The 15,933-nt window shown below is 44.3% G+C and overlaps 7 protein-coding genes across 7 annotated transcripts; 3 read left to right on the forward strand and 4 right to left on the reverse strand.

The window, feature by feature from the left end:
- Positions 1 to 311: 311 nt before the first annotated feature.
- Positions 312 to 4,504, reverse strand: L199_002590 (uncharacterized protein; the record flags this gene model as incomplete). Its single annotated transcript, XM_064888330.1, has 9 exons — positions 312 to 338; positions 438 to 503; positions 605 to 1,298; positions 1,370 to 1,413; positions 1,494 to 1,973; positions 2,036 to 3,284; positions 3,334 to 3,352; positions 3,408 to 3,561; positions 3,632 to 4,504. The coding sequence occupies 9 exons, from the start codon at positions 4,502 to 4,504 to the stop codon at positions 312 to 314; spliced, it is 3,606 nt and encodes a 1,201-aa protein (XP_064744402.1).
- Positions 4,505 to 5,143: 639 nt separating this feature from the next.
- Positions 5,144 to 6,263, reverse strand: L199_002591 (uncharacterized protein; the record flags this gene model as incomplete). Its single annotated transcript, XM_064888331.1, has 5 exons — positions 5,144 to 5,247; positions 5,321 to 5,403; positions 5,578 to 5,839; positions 5,958 to 6,094; positions 6,157 to 6,263. The coding sequence occupies 5 exons, from the start codon at positions 6,261 to 6,263 to the stop codon at positions 5,144 to 5,146; spliced, it is 693 nt and encodes a 230-aa protein (XP_064744403.1).
- Positions 6,264 to 6,736: 473 nt separating this feature from the next.
- Positions 6,737 to 8,551, forward strand: L199_002592 (uncharacterized protein; the record flags this gene model as incomplete). The annotated part of the gene is made up of 5 exons (XM_064888332.1): positions 6,737 to 6,839; positions 6,949 to 7,213; positions 7,327 to 7,860; positions 7,934 to 8,226; positions 8,307 to 8,551. 5 exons carry the CDS (start codon positions 6,737 to 6,739, stop codon positions 8,549 to 8,551), a joined length of 1,440 nt encoding a protein of 479 aa, XP_064744404.1.
- An 838-nt stretch (positions 8,552 to 9,389) lies between these two features.
- On the forward strand, positions 9,390 to 9,904 carry L199_002593 (uncharacterized protein; the record flags this gene model as incomplete). The annotated part of the gene is made up of 2 exons (XM_064888333.1): positions 9,390 to 9,786; positions 9,885 to 9,904. 2 exons carry the CDS (start codon positions 9,390 to 9,392, stop codon positions 9,902 to 9,904), a joined length of 417 nt encoding a protein of 138 aa, XP_064744405.1.
- A 532-nt stretch (positions 9,905 to 10,436) lies between these two features.
- Positions 10,437 to 11,770, reverse strand: L199_002594 (uncharacterized protein; the record flags this gene model as incomplete). The annotated part of the gene is made up of 4 exons (XM_064888334.1): positions 10,437 to 11,044; positions 11,155 to 11,505; positions 11,582 to 11,681; positions 11,750 to 11,770. 4 exons carry the CDS (start codon positions 11,768 to 11,770, stop codon positions 10,437 to 10,439), a joined length of 1,080 nt encoding a protein of 359 aa, XP_064744406.1.
- Positions 11,771 to 12,226: 456 nt separating this feature from the next.
- L199_002595 (uncharacterized protein) lies at positions 12,227 to 13,463 on the forward strand (the record flags this gene model as incomplete). The annotated part of the gene is made up of 2 exons (XM_064888335.1): positions 12,227 to 13,016; positions 13,078 to 13,463. 2 exons carry the CDS (start codon positions 12,227 to 12,229, stop codon positions 13,461 to 13,463), a joined length of 1,176 nt encoding a protein of 391 aa, XP_064744407.1.
- Positions 13,464 to 13,745: 282 nt separating this feature from the next.
- On the reverse strand, positions 13,746 to 15,703 carry L199_002596 (uncharacterized protein; the record flags this gene model as incomplete). The annotated part of the gene is made up of 2 exons (XM_064888336.1): positions 13,746 to 14,439; positions 14,502 to 15,703. 2 exons carry the CDS (start codon positions 15,701 to 15,703, stop codon positions 13,746 to 13,748), a joined length of 1,896 nt encoding a protein of 631 aa, XP_064744408.1.
- Between the last annotated feature and the right edge of the window lie 230 nt (positions 15,704 to 15,933).

Raw genomic sequence — 15,933 nt, forward strand, 5'->3', positions numbered from 1 at the left:
TTGATTGAAGTCGTATGGTACTGACGGCGGTCGCCGCTTTATCTTGCCAAGCAATCAAGCCGACAGGTAAATGTACATTGATGTGAAAGATGCATGTATCTATCTATCTGTATATCTGTATTTGAATGATCGACTACAAAATGTTATATAGTGTGTACATGTACAACAAGAACGAGCTGTCTATCACATGAAACAACGATGCGATAAGACGAATAAGTCTATTCTATCCCTTTCTTCAGAGCTGATATCGTATTGGCTCCTTCAATCCTTGCCTTCTTCATTCCGAATCGTTCATACTTTTATGATCCACATTAAATAGCAGGGAAAAGTCGATCATACTGTGTTGACAACGGACAAACAAATATATCAGTTGTAGACTCTTCACTCTTCGTGACTTGAGCACTCTTTCAGATTCAACTTGAAAACGAATTATTCACCTTGATCCATTGATCCAATATCGAAGCTTCTCCGGCTACCTGTCTAGCTTCTACCCATACCCAGAGCTACGATACGTTGGAACACATGAATTCGGTCAGTCCTTTTTCCTCCACTAGAGACCTGTATTGGTTCGTACAGAGTGTACAAGTGGAAGTTCATAACTCACCTTGATCATAGCTAACAAATTCCCTTTAGGTGTATTATTGATAACCTCCTTCGTACCCATCTGTCTACCCAATTGTCTCAAGATCGGTAAAGCAGATTTGAACAAGTCCATATTCGGATCCAACTGTCTACCTATACCTTCTAAAAGTAAAATCGATAAGACGGTATTTACGAAATCACCTTCAAGTTTCACATGATGTTGTCTGACCGCATTGAGCACATCAGTGAGAATATCGGATATTTTGATTTTTGCTAAACTGAACGTCTTCGATTTGACTGATAAGACCACATGTTGAATTTTAAGAGCAAAAGTCTCTTCGTCAATCACATGTTCCGGCGTACGACATCTCTCGACCATTAGTTTACCAGCTTTGTACCCGTCGAACTCGGCTACACTTTGAAACAAGTCTAGGAAATTTCTTCTATTTTTGTCGTCTAGAGAAGTGACCAGACCAGCATCGATGAAGATCAATTGAGGTTCGTATCCCTCCTTGTACAACTCGGATAATCGTTCATGCCACGCATCGTGATCGTGTGCTACTGATGCCAACGACTCAACAAGCTCTTCGTTGGAGATGCTGGACGAAGGCGGCGAGTCCGAAGGAGGAGTTTGAGGATGTCGACTGAATTTGTTGAGTAATGGTCCGAGATAATCTGTAGGTGTAGGTTTATAGAATCGAACCATGATGTTACCACTATAAAGCACATTTGTGATCCAATTATCAGCTCAAAATCTTCACATTGAATGCTCATACAGCAAGCTCACGGATGTAGATCTCCATGAGTCCAGTTATCCAATAACAGCATTTCCTAAGAGATCCACCAATCAAACACATAGTCAGCATCAGCACTCCCCCATAAAAGTCTGTTTTTTGAAATCCTCAACTCACCAAGAAAGCATCTAATCCGATTCCGGCAATCATATCATCATAGTCTCCACCGCCATTGGTCAAGAACCACTTTAGCGGTAAAGCATTTTCAAATTCCTCTATCAATACATCTTTCGATTCATTTTGACCCAATTTGATGGGACTTGGGAAAGTCACCCTTCTACCCCTCTTTTGGAAATTCACCTCGAATCTTTCTAAATTGGACGCTTCCACTCTTAAATCCAATTGCGAGTTCATCATGTCGCCGAAAACAGCGACTTCCTCAGGGAGTGACAACCATTCCATACCTGGGAAAGCGTTGAAGATGTTCGCGAACACGGACATGATGGCTATATCCCTTCGAATCGTTTTACGTGCTCGAGGATGTAACACTTTGATTGCGACTGAACGTGTATGAGACTCGTCCACCGGTACTCGAGCTTGCTTTGCGCTTGCCGCTCCGCCGATGAATACAGACGGTTTCAATTTGGCTTTATACACCTACAAAATCGCAAGCAGTGTTCGTCAGCTGATCTCACGATGTATATTTACAATCAACTGACCTGGGCAATCGCTCCACATCCTATGGGTTCGTCGTTGAATTCTTCAAAAATCTCATCAAATTTCATCCCGAAGGCTCTTTCCAGTACTCGTTTGGTATGAGAGAGTGAATGTGGTTTACCGTTCGAATGCAGTTTCGACATCTTATCGCATAATTCAGCTGGGAAGAGGTCCGCTCGAGATGCAGCCCATTGACCGAGTTTGATGAAAGACGGGCCGGCCCTTTCCATTTGTTTGACCAAGAAAGAATACCACCAAATCGCACCCCAATTCTCCTCTTCATCGCCCGAAACCGGTTTACCTGACCTACGTCGTCGTCGTTCGGGCTTTCCGACCAACAGCATCGGCGTGGTCAATATCACCGGACCAAATAGGAATGCCAAGTGGAAAAACCTAAATATCGTCGCGAATGGTTCCAGAACGTAGAGCTGTATCACACGCAAGATGGTAAGAGGAGGCTCGGATGGTGAAATTGCCACGATATCCTCTTCGATCGGACCTTCTGTATCGGGTTGTACAGAGATATAATCCATCTCTACGGCTGAGTCATTCTTAACGGGTCGTCGATAAAAGTACACAACTGCACCTAGGCCTACACCACCCATGACAGCCAATCTAAGGGGTTTGGACCCAGAAGTACCTTCGCTGTTATTTGAAGAAGGTCCGTTTGAACCAGCATCATCTCCTGAAGATTGTCTAGTAGGATCCACCACGCCGCCCACACGGCCTTTACCAATGACAGCCGAGACTGGAGCAGCAATAGTACCGAACGATCTTCTCGTAGCAGTTTTCAGCGCATTCCATCCCTCGTTGTCGAATATGAAAGGTGGGAGGCTAGAGCTCGGTTTCATGGGTAATCTCGCAGCGTCTTCCGCTCTTTTCTTGATTTCATTCCAGACCTCGTTTTTCAGCACATCTCCTCTCAGCCTGTTAAGCTCTCCTTCGAGAGTCAAGAGATTTCGTCGAGCGGGTGAAGGAGCCTGGGCATTCATCCTTCGTACCAAATCATTGATCTGCTTGATGTTCTCCTGATGAAATTTGAGTTCGCGTGCTTCCCAAGCTTCGTCTTGAGAGGGAATAGAATGTAGTGGCGGTAAGGGTGATAGAGCATTAGTCGAAATGACATTACGAACGAGATGAGTTGTATAGGTCGTTAACAGAGTGCTACGGAAAGCAGCCAATGTGGAGTCCAGTGAATGCTGGAGTTCGATCCATGGTGGGAGGGCGCCTTGACGCTTGACTATCCGATTCCTGCAGTACTGTCAGCTAAAGATTTCAGTTTATGTAGCAAATAACTCACATAAGGAGTTCACCGGTTTCTAAATCTCGATGAGTCAGCTGAGCTCATTGTAGGAATAAGATCAGAAAGCTCACCGAGATGAGGATTACTAGCTTCAGGATCTTTGGGTATAGGTTTACCTTTCCCATTCGTGATCTTGAAGAAACCGGCCTCTGACAAATTGAGCGTTATATCAGTGATACGTAAAGGTGGATATATGCCGGAAAGTCTACTCTCACCTTTAGCGCGCTAGGAATGAATGAAATCAGCATCTGAGGTAGACGATGACAGTAAACAAATACTAGTGACCCTTACTCACCTGTATGCGATCTTCTACCAGACCTCCCCAAGCTCTCATCCCACTTGCCGAACCCTTCTGAGCACCCAGTACACTACTCCCTTTTATCTGCCTGTTACCTCTAAACGTCTCATCTTCCTCATCTTCTCCGATATCTATAAGCACCTGTTCCCCTGATCCTATACCGAGCTTATAGTCTAGTGCATTCTCTCTGGCATTATCCAATCTTCTAATGGTCTTTCCAGATCTTCGAGCTTCCTTGACTCTCGAACGGGTCTTACCATCTGCTCCGGGTGGTAGGGTAAGTTCAAGCAAGTTGGTAAGGGAATCGCCATCCTTGTTCGATTTTATAAATGTACCATATTTGATCTGCGGTGCTGATTTCAACGTCGTCTCTCCAGTGTAAGTCGAATGCCATGGTCGATGTAAATGAGGTGGAATAGTGGTTCGATGTGGATTAGGTTTCTCTGCTTCCCCTTCTTCCACCTTGGGTGAAGAGAATAATGGTGTACCCAAAGCTGGATTCAGATCTAATGATTTGATGTATTTCTTTATCTTGTCTTCTGACGAGTTATCCTTGATACCCCCAGGTTCCCTTAGAGGTTTATTCGCATCTAATAGCATTCGTAACACTGCATCATGGGTCGATTCGTCTCCTGTCCAAATTTCACCTTGACTATGTATGAGATGATCCCTCGAACTTGTATTGGAGATAGATTCTTCTTCGATCGAATCGGCGAACAGCTTGGCTGAACCTGTCAATTCATTTTGACCTTCACTGGAAGATGTATTGACACGATCGGAAGCGGATGAAGAAGAAGAATGCTGAGATCGAATATTGAGAAAGGCCCGCCGACTGGCTGTTATAGCTGCACGTCGATGTACCGGCAGCATCTTTGCTACCCCCGATCTTCCTTATAGCAAAGCAAGGTATTATGAGAATATATCGTTTTGGTAAGCAAGTATACACAGGGTTGATAAAGGAGAGTGTAGAAGAACGCAATACAAGAGAATGGCATGGACATGCTCCACTTTTGGGTATCATATCATATGGTACAGTATACGGTATCATCGGCACGCGCTGTCATGACGTCGGTCATCGTCTGCGATGTGGCAAAACCACCTACATTTGAGAATTACAAAGTATCATTGCCTTGACTTCATTGGGAATGTCCGATGCATGCTTAGTATGAGGAATGGTCAATTTCTAGAGCAAGCTGCTGACGAGGGTATGATCCACTCTTGCATGTCTGTATGAGGATGGTGTACCCCAATGAGAGAAGGAGAAAGGATGGCAAATCATCGATTGGCAAGGCACAAAATCATTGATCATTGGACCTCCAAAATGGTCAATCGGTCGATATGGGCAAGAAATCTCATTGCTCAATTCACAGCGAGTTCTCCGTTGTCGAATACAGCTAAATGCACCTATATATATATACAACTGAATGCCAATCATACTGCAGAGCAACACCAGCTATCACGATAACCATATCTGATCCAACTATGGATCTGATATGGTTATCGTGATAGCTATATACCTTCACTCGCTAAACTCCATATCAAATTAGCGGTATTTGTTTTCGATCGAGAATTGTCTATAGGTACTGTATGAATATCATCTTTGAGATCGTTCCCTACAAGGCCAACAATTTCGTCAGTCGAGAGTTACAAGGTGCTGTAATACAGACAGAATGATGAGAGACATACTGATCAGTATCTTACTTGCCGTTTTGTTGTCTTTCGAAGGTACCAAGCTGAATCCGCTTTCTGATAGTATCTTGAGTCGTATTCTGTGGGATTTGCATGATTAGCACAAGTCATATCAAGTGTTTCTCATTTCCAGCAAGTCCCAATCGAATAGATAATTATCCCAAGATACTCCAAATATCGCGACAGGTTGATGATCACCCCAGATCGTAGCATACACCGTCCAACGCATCGGCGAGGTCTGTGAAATAACTTACATCTTCCCATCCATCCAATCACTCTGACCATCCTCATCATCTTCACCTATATTTATCTTCTCCACCTCCTGTTTCTCCAATTTCAATTTACCCAATTCCGCTTCTTTCTTCGATACCACTGACTGTTCTTCGTTCAGCTGTTTACCCACAGAGTATTGTTTTTGCTCCAATTGTCGTACTTGTTCTTCGTGTTCCATCGCTGTAGGGTGAGATGATGGTCTCTGAGCTGCTGCGGATGCTTGAGCCAATTGACGACTTGATTCTGTGAGGACAGTCCGAGATCAGCATGAACATACTCAGCAGTCGCCATTGCCGTATAGCATGCATCAGGGTTGAAAGGAGGAGAGGGTCGATCTGACGTGATGAATGGAAAAACTCACGCCTTAGCTCATTCCTGGTCTCATCTACCACTGCATTCCTCTCCGTATCCTTGGCTATCACAGCGGCCTCAGCAGCTGCTAAACTTCCTAGCTCCTCATCTGGTGATAGGGTCGGTCCGACATCACGGATGATCTTTCTATGTACGTATTGATACCCATCAGCTCACAATGGCCGTACAATACGATGTGATCAACTCACGCCAGAGATTTCCATGGTTCATCAGAGAATTCCTGCTCGCTCCGTGTAGATCTGTCTGGTGAGGCTGACGGTTGACGCTGCTGGTGTATTGGCGGAGAGACTGACATTGCTGGCTTGGGATGGACACGGATTTTGCAGCTATAGTGAAGTTTTCTATAGTGAGCCTAGGATCGATGCTGTTGAGACTTGAGTGTGGAGGATGGCGGATTTGTTGACATGATTTGACGATAGGTGATTTTCAACTCAAAACGCGTCGAACTCGGGTGCCTATCAGAAGAAGCCTGTCGTGTGGGCGTGGCGTTCGCAAGCCTGTTTGGGCCAGGGCGGTCTTGTGCGCCTATGGTATCTGGGGTGACGACATGACATCTATGGATACAAGATAGGCTATGATGCAGCTCAGGTGTTCAGGACGTTACGTTTCAGAGCCAAGAATTAACATCTACATCCCAAAAAAATCATACTAAACCCCACTCTTACTCCTCATAACCCCCCTCTCAGCTCGCCACCTTGTTACAGTCGTACTCACCCTTGACCCACTGGCAGATCCCCAATATCTTGACGCCCTTCATAAATCATCACAATGTCAAGCACAGCAGCTTTACCGAAACGGCATACGAGAAATCGTCTGGGAGAGCGAAGAGCAGCTAGGGATCCAAGTAGCTCGAGAGATGCAAGTGAGGAAGGTATGTACGCAGCCTACAAGCTAGATATATTTTTGGCCAAATACTGACCTCGCTCTAAACTGCTGCTTCTGCTATATCCACATCTACATTCGTTCTCGTAACAACACAGATAACGATAATATCGAAAACGAATTTTCCGACGTTGGATCGACCATATCCACCCACGCTGAGACAGTCTCGAGTGCATCCACAGCGGACTCACCAAGGATGCAATCTACCACTACCGCTTCACCTTTACATGTCGCTGCATCAGGTATAATCACAGCAGCTGGACCTAACGCAACTCAGCCATTGACCAAGAGGGCATTACATCAGAAAAGGGTAGAAGAGTTGAGCGAACAAGGTAGCATGAGTGAAGGACTGGATTCACCAACGTGAGTTTTTGAGCATCTCGAATATTTGGGAATTTCGCAATGCGGGTTCCTTTGATGGGAAAATGTAATGCACGTTTATAAGTGTCAAAGCGCTAATGTCAAAGTGATAATAGGTACGATGGTGATATTGAAAGTTCATCGACTATAGGTGGTACACCCGTCCATCCATCTAATCTACACCATCATATGAGAGGGGCTCAGCCCACTTCGCCGACTAAGGGTAGTCTTGGATTACAAAGTGATCAACCAGCTGGATCTTCACCATACGGTACGAACCGATTACCTACTCCCAAAGCCTCCATGGCAAATCTGGCTCTGTCGGACTCACCACCATCTATCACTCCTCAACTACCATACGAGAGACCAACGGATGTACCTGTCGCTCCCTCAAAGGCATTAGCTGAACCCAGGAGGTCACAGACATTACCATTATCCGCGAAACCCTCCATGTCGTCACTTGGACCACCAAAGATGTATACTAGGCCCATCGAACTATCTGAAGAAAACATCAAGGGTTTCGTAGAAAGGGCAATACATGGTAAAGGAGCTGAAGATGGGGTTGAGAGGTGGTGGAAGACCAATCCACCTCCTGAAGGCAAGGTTGTTAGGGTCTATGCAGATGGTGTATACGATCTATTCCATTTTGGGTGAGCCGCCTCCATCTACATGTACTAATACACAAAACACGAGCTTATGATGGTCATAAATCTATCCATGTAGTCACGCATTACAGCTACGTCAAGCGAAATTATCATTCCCCAAAGTCCATCTGTTAGTGGGAGTATGTTCAGACGATCTATGTGCTTCACACAAATCACGTCCTGCGATGACCCATGCGGAGAGGTGCGAAGCTGTAAGGCATTGTAGATGGGTGGACGAAATTCTGCCGGATGCTCCGTGGGTGGTCGACCAAGAATGGCTGGATAAGTACGATATCGATTATATCGCACATGACGAGGAGGTTTATCCGAGTAAAGATCATGAGGATGTATATGCATTTGCTAAGAAGAACGGTAAGTCATAATTCCATTGTGAGATGGATATCCAAGTGTACAAAATCTATGATAGAAAGGCTAATTGACTATGATAACAGGCCGGTTTGTACCAACCCGCCGAACTCCAGCTATATCAACCTCAGATTTACTAGAACGTATAGTCCGAGGGTACCGAGATGGATTCTTTGATTCGAAATTGGAGAAGAACGGACATCCCGAATTGTTAGCGGCAGACGTAGATTGGGATTCGAGTGCGTCAGTGGAAAAGAGGGAAAGGAGGAGAGAACAGGCGGCACATGCTCATAAACATCATCAACATCAACATCAGCACATCAAGAAGTGAAAATGACAAATGAGAAATGAACATGTAAAGAATTTCGGTTAGAATGCACGCGGATGGATGGTCCATATAAACACGATCAAGAAGTGAAGGGAAATTACCTGGGTTTTTCGGATGTTGGAAGACAGATACACTTGTACAACTTATGAATATATACGATGACTCGCTTATTCTGACGAGTTGAAGTAGGAGAACGCAGGATTCGCCACTTCTATCTCGAGTTGAATGACAATAATGGCAGGACTTGATCTGCCTTCCCACATACATGGGATGGGGATTTCGTCAAAGAGAGACAGACAATTTAAGTAAATCATCCGAAGATTGAAACTTCCTCTCTTTTCATACGTCCTTTCGGAATCCATGAGTGAATGCCTTCTTTCGTAAGTTCGGATTATGGAGGCGGTAAAAATTTTGTAAGTTACAGAAGAGAAGAAGCAGTGGATAGAGAGAATGCGGTGCTGTACATTTTGATGTGACCTACGGTCATGCACTGTCCTGTATCAGTCCTTTCTCCCTCGGATTCAAGCAGGTTAAATGAGTTCTCGAACTTTTCTTACTCTTCCTTTTACACCCATTCTGATCATCAAATAAATGATCAATTCATGGTTTATGGGTTCTGATTAGTCTAGTGGAGCTTGACTTAAAAGGCTGTGTACGATGGCTTCCCCAAATACAGAGGATGGTCAAGCTTGTTACGTTCTTGCTACTGGTCGACCGACTGAAGAGCAGTGATAAAATCCACAAATATACGGTATATAAGGGGATCATCTCCAAACTGATTTGCCTTCCCGACTTTACATCAACATCATATACCAGTACAGTACAACGACAATTGACGACCATGACTAGACAAACAGACTTCGGTTCAGAAAAACCATCCGACTTTGATCCTCCTCAAGCTAGTGCCACCGCCAGATCTAGCAGCAATGCTGCTACCACCGGTTCTGACTCAGTAGGCCAATCAGGCTTCAGAGATGCAGGTACTTCTTTCTCTGGTGGAACACCTTCGACTCTCACTCAGGCAGCGAGCGGGACCGATGCGCTCCAAAGGTCCTTTGTGGCCCCACTCAGTCAAGGATCCAATACCACTACAGCTGCCGCTAGCGCTGCAGCTCGATCATCTAGATTAGCTGCGGGTGAACATAACCCACGGATCAACATGATAGAAGCTGATCATGCGAGAGTCGAGAGGGTAACTTCGGGTGAAAACAAGGATCCTGAAGCAGAATGGCTCAAGGGTAAGTCGTCCAGTCCGATGATCCAATACCATACAATACGATAAAGACTCATTGAGTGATTGAGTGAAAGCTGAATTGCATCGATGCAACGTATGTAGGTGCAAATTTATACAAATAGCGAGAACGCTCATAGATAGTACTATGGTCAAGAGATTGACGATTGCATCTCCTGGAGTCGCATCGCGTACATATAGTATCTACATGAGCTTGATCCAGGAGGAAGTGTTTTATCGAGTCATGCAGTAATTGCCTGTTCCACGAGTTATTGTAATCTAACATTTCCCTCACTCGATCTCATGCTCTGCAAATAACGATCGATCTACTCAACACGGAACATCCATCGTTTGTTCTTGGGGCCACTTCCCTTATTCACCCAACTGTATTATATCTGTTAGCCATATTTCGGTGCTTGCCTACACTGTTATTATTTGCATGTGCGAGTGGATTGACTATGAGTACTTACTACCGACTGAGAACTGAATTGTGCGTGTCGGATATGTTGGATAATCTGTACAAGGAACAACCAATAAACATACATGCTGAATTATTTATCAACTATCAACTATCAAAAATCATATCTATCATTTTTGGCTCTTGACATGGAAACGATTTATTCCATCTTTCTACTTTCCAAGTCAATAGATTTTGTTTTAGAAAACGGGTATATAATCATTGACTCTATCCTTGGCATCTTGGGCAATACATTCCGCTATCCAAGTTAAATTCCTTACTTCTTGTTCTTTCAACTTGATGAAACTGTAAAATACTGCGAATTGGAATTGTTGTAAGAAAGATTGTTTGTTTAACTCAACATCGTATTTGAAAAATTCATCTTCCAAACTCGATCCACCTTCATCGCCTCCTTCACCCGCCGCACCGGTATTACCAGTGGTATTTGATTTATCGAAGAATGATTTATATTCTGAAATATGATCTATAGCAGCTATGACCGAATCGATATCCTCTGCTCTAGCCAAAGCATTGTTTCCCTCAGGGTATAATCGACCGATCGTAGGGAATAATCTAGCTCGTTGCTCTTTGGTGAGTTCAGTACCGAACGAGTTGATAGTGATGTTCAAGGTTCTTCGATCCGCTTCGAAAGATAAAATCTTGGTCATGATTTCCGAAGTGGGTGAAGGAAGCGTTTGACAGAATTTATGGAAGTCTTCCAGATAGGCTTTGTATAACGAGTTTCGGATGATCTCGATATTCAGATCGTCAAGATCCTGAGCAGAGAGACAATCTCTGAAGTAGGGAGCTACGAAGGGAAGGATACAGAGATTAGTTTAAACATTCCCGAGCAGCGAGCTAGTCGAGGGCAATGTCCTTCATTTATGGTAAGCAAGCCGAGAGTACTTTTACACTCACCCAATGGCGTTTCGACCAATACACTGTGATACAATTCCTCAACATTCGTAGCTACACACAACGCAGGCATCGTATCGAATACACCTAACGGATGACATCTCTCCAACAGCTCGTGCGTATCTCTCTCATGTAAGGTACCGAGAGTTAACAAGATGACATTATCGATCATATAAGCGTATGTTATGTAATCCATGAATGTCGATAGAGGTTCGACAGCGTTGGTACGTAGGTAGTTGAATTCAGCTACGAGCTTGTCGGTAGCTTTGTCAGCGATGGTCGATGTGGATAAGGGGAGGGGTTCGTTGGCTAGGAAATTGCCATAGTCCGTTGAAGAAAGTTGAAGTCGGAAGTCTGGATGTGAGAAACGCTCAAGTCAGCAGGAACACCCTTGATATGTTGCAAGCAGTATATTATGATCGTCACTCACCCTCGAGATTCTCGCATTGGGTCAGATTATGATAATTGGCCTGAGTCAGGAGCGCTCCTTTGTATCCCCTAACTACACCTTCAAGGAAACCGGTGGCGATCTGATATCGATTAAAGTGCCGATGAGCCCGCATTCGGAGGTCTGGTGTGAAAAGGGATATGTACTCACATTAAAGCCGAGGGCCTCCATGATTTATAGCTTTTCTTTGTATCACCAGCTTTAGATGATCGACTGAGATAAGACGAACCGGTTGAAGAGAGTGTCGGGTGAGTTCCACTTTTCGTTATCCCGCCCAGGTATTGCGAGTGATTTGATGGTTGCAAAGTATCGATCAGATATCACGTCTGCTGATGTCGGAGCTCTGGTATGACGATATGATGATCTGATAGATGAGCGATGAGAATGAGCACATTCACTGAATGGATCGATGCAAGTGCACGTTGAACTGTAGCTGACGCCGAGGACCGGTACTCGGGCTTATCTGGTTCACTCATTTAATTACCACTCACTGCACAACCCGTCAGTCAAGATCCTTAGGATGTCTGTTCAGAAATTTCTGATGTCTTGTATCCTTGTATCCTTGTATCCTTGCATCCAGCTGATCTAGCTTATCGCCTCTTCTAAAAGGCGTCAGCAGGCCCCATCATGTTCGTAACCTCCAAAGCATCTTCTTCTCGACTACCTCCCGCAATCTATACGATATGTCGCTCCTTCACCTCTACTCCGGCAATGTCAGTCAAAAGACCTCAAAAACCATACGAAGCACCCGTAGCCAAAATCGATGCTTATGGGAATAGGATACCTATCGATTTTCATTCTGGTGACAAAGCTGAAATCAAGAGGAAGGAATTCCTGGAGAGTCTGAGTGAAAGGAAAAGTAAGAGTCATATTGAAAAATATGGTAATTCTGATAAATTCGGATTAAGAAGATCGTCCAATCGAAATTATCGACGTGATGAAGATGTGGGCGATAGAGATAGGAATTCGAACAGTGATGGAGGTTTGCATGATGAGTTGGAAGCAGAAGATTGGAGAAACAGAATTGGAATCAAATCAAGTTATTATACTACGAAATCTCTCAAACCCGGTAGAAGGAAATTTGATAGAGCTATGGAAAGTTATATGGAAGAAGCGAAAAGATTGAATCCGAATGCTGATCAAATCAAATTGGAAAATGAATATAAGAGAGATCAAAAGAAGGGAAGAAAACAGAGAATACCGGGTCTACCACCGCCTGAGATGCAGAACAACAGGAGAGATCCAAGATTAACATCACCATATAGCATCGGATCAGATCGAAAGAAATTCAACAATGAGAATGATGAAGATGATAAAGGGTCGAAACTGTTTCTCAAATCGCCCAAGAAGACTTTTGGGCTGAATCCATTCACATCGTCAAACTCGAGAGTAGGAGGACACCAAGGAGGGAACGATCGTAAGTTACACTCCGTTCCACAGTAGCCAGTGTACGACTATTCCGAAGCTGATTATCGCAGTCAAGGCAGATAATCCTTCTTCGTCTTTATCAGAACCCAAACAACCCAGATCTTCTTCAGAATACTGGCGGCCCACCAAGAAACTAACGTACTCAGCAATGGCAGGATTACGAACATTGTATTCGATGGATCCCGAAAAATTCAATCGGGAATTCTTGTCTGAGAAATTTGGTATCTCGAGAGAAGCTGTTACTAGAATATTAAAATCTAAATACCGTTCGGATTCAACAGATGACGAGGGATCCGGGTTAGGGTCAGGATCAGGACTGGTGATTCCTGGTGGGAATGATAAGCTGAAAGGAACGAAGTGGGACAGAAATCCCGGTAGTTCAGAGGAGATTAGTCCTGTACCTGCCATATTGAGAGCTTTTGGTCGGGACAAGTAATCACACGCAAAGTCATTGTTGTACAATATACATTTATACATTGCATATTACATATCTCCGCGGAATGTTATCATATAAAACACTTTTTCATATAAAACACTTTTTCATCTAATCCAATATGACATCTGTACATATCTCAAGACATGTCGAGCCATCATCGGAATGATCTAGGTAAATCTCAACGTTTCCCTTTTGAAGCACATCAAACTTCATTAGAGGGGTATATTCGACCATCCTTTCGCGCGACACTCTACTGATATTCCCCGCTCAGATTTTCTTCCTTCACCTCTTTGCCTCATTCCTGTCCTGTTTCTTTTCCGATTCCGCAACCTGTTTCTTCAACACCGCCAATTTATCCCATACCACCTCACCATCAAGATAACACCCTTTGAGCCATCTCGTCGGTTCACCTTCCACCAATTCCATTCCAGCTTGTTTCAATTCTTCAGGTGACTTATCACTGAAACTCGTCCTGGCATGTAATATCCTTCTATTATCAAATATCACCAGATCACCTTCTTTCAATAGGAACTCGAACTTGTATTGAGGATCCGATAATGCACTTTCGAATTTTGCTATGGCTTCTAAGGTCTGTTGTTCCTGTTTGGCTTTCAAGGCGGGCGACCTGGGAGCTGGTCGAGATGAATCTGGTCCTTTCATATCCCTAAAGGGAGGAGACCAATTGATAGCGTAATGTTTATCATATACCATCCGATTCTTTTCTGGCGAAGAGCTCGACATCACTGCATGAGAATACCTTAGAAGATGATTATCGTTATCGTAAACATAAGGTATACGAGTATGTTGGAGTACCCTGAACACATCGTCGGGTAGGTCTTGAGCAACTTTGAAAGAATCGACGAAATACGATGTACCACCGTTAACCCTATTTCTAAGACAGTGTAAAGCTTGGAATCGAGGTGGAGAGGAGAAGTAGAGCAGATCCATGTGAAGTCCTAAGTCGAGGTTGGTATAGCTATAACGTGGGATGTAGAAATCAGTTGCTGGCCAACAACGAAGGATTGAGAACCAACTCACGCAACGTTCTTACTCTGTTTCATACTTTTCACATTCCAAGTTTCCCCATAAAACGTATTTCTGATTTCACCTATATAACCCATTACTTTCCTCAGATAACAATCCTTATCTTCCATAGGAGTGGTAGGGACATTTTCGACGATGATCAGACCGTACTGGTGAAGTTGTTCTAACATTCTGAGAAGTATTGCCGGATCTTTTGTATCGACTTCTCGGAAAGGTATTCTCAATCCGTCGGTCTTCAGTACTTCCTCAGAGTTCCAGAGTTTACGATCAAAAAGTAGTGGTGGATGGAAAACTTCTTTGTACATCTGTGGATCCGTCAATAATCTCAATTTGAATCTTGATAGATAGGTTGTATGGTGTTCTCCAGATGAGGTTGTCGGATTCCAAGTGATTTTCAACCCTTTTTTACTACTTTTGCCGTTGACACGTGTCATGTCTACCACTTCCATCAGAGGTTTCACATCGGTTCCAGAAGGGTAAGCTTCTCTCATAGCTTGTCCAGTCGTGAATGTTTTCTGTGATGTCGAAGGATCCCTACATAGCTTACAAGTACACGCATCTCTCAACCTACCCCAGGTGATTACTGCCGATGGTACATCTGGATTCTTGTATATTATGTATCCGTCTTGTAATTCTACCGTCTCTTCGTAGCCCAGTTCTAAGGGTTGATACACCAACTCTGGATCAGTGAGAACTCGGATATGTTTCGATTTGAGTTTGGGGCGTCGAATTGCTCGCACAGTACGACCCCCCTTCCGCGGCATTGAAGGAGGCTCATGGTCTGGAGCGATGATAGTGGAAGCAGTAGTAACGGTAGAAGAAGACGGCTGACTTTCTAGTGGACTGGGTGTCGGGTTGAGACGAAGTGGTTCTTCGAAAGCATCAAGGTCCGCTTCAGAGACGGTGTAGTTGTTCGCATAAGGGTTCGATTTGAGGACAGGTCGAGGGAAAGCCAACGGTTTCGAGGTAGCAGATGACGATTGTGCTTGAGGGGTAGCAGGAGATATTCTTGGAGAAGCCTTATGCGCAGTGGTGAGGAGTTCCCCCTCGGCAGCGAAGGAAGCTAAGTTGGCTTTAGAATAGGCAGGTCGGGTTGGAGCAGGTGAAGGGGTGTCTGAGGTGCTCTGAGAGCGTGTTTGAAGAATATACCTAATGGTAGAGGATGCACCTCGAGAGCGTGTCGATGCGCTCAACATTGAGTCCGTGGTTCGGGTGTGGTGGGTGGTCTAGCGGTCAGGTCGAGATGATCTGTGGTAGCAAGAACTAAGAGAGAAAGAGCTGTTGTCAAAAGTCAGGGTTGATTAAATATACAAGCAAGAGTTCTCGCTAATCTCCGGTTATGATTATGTTGCGACACGTGGGACACATGAGGTATGAGGTGTCAGGTACGGTACGGTCCAAGCGCTAATTGTGAAGACCCAAGACT

This window comes from Kwoniella botswanensis, chromosome 1 (genome assembly GCF_036426115.1).
Source record: "Kwoniella botswanensis chromosome 1, complete sequence".
Lineage (NCBI taxonomy): Eukaryota > Fungi > Basidiomycota > Tremellomycetes > Tremellales > Cryptococcaceae > Kwoniella > Kwoniella botswanensis.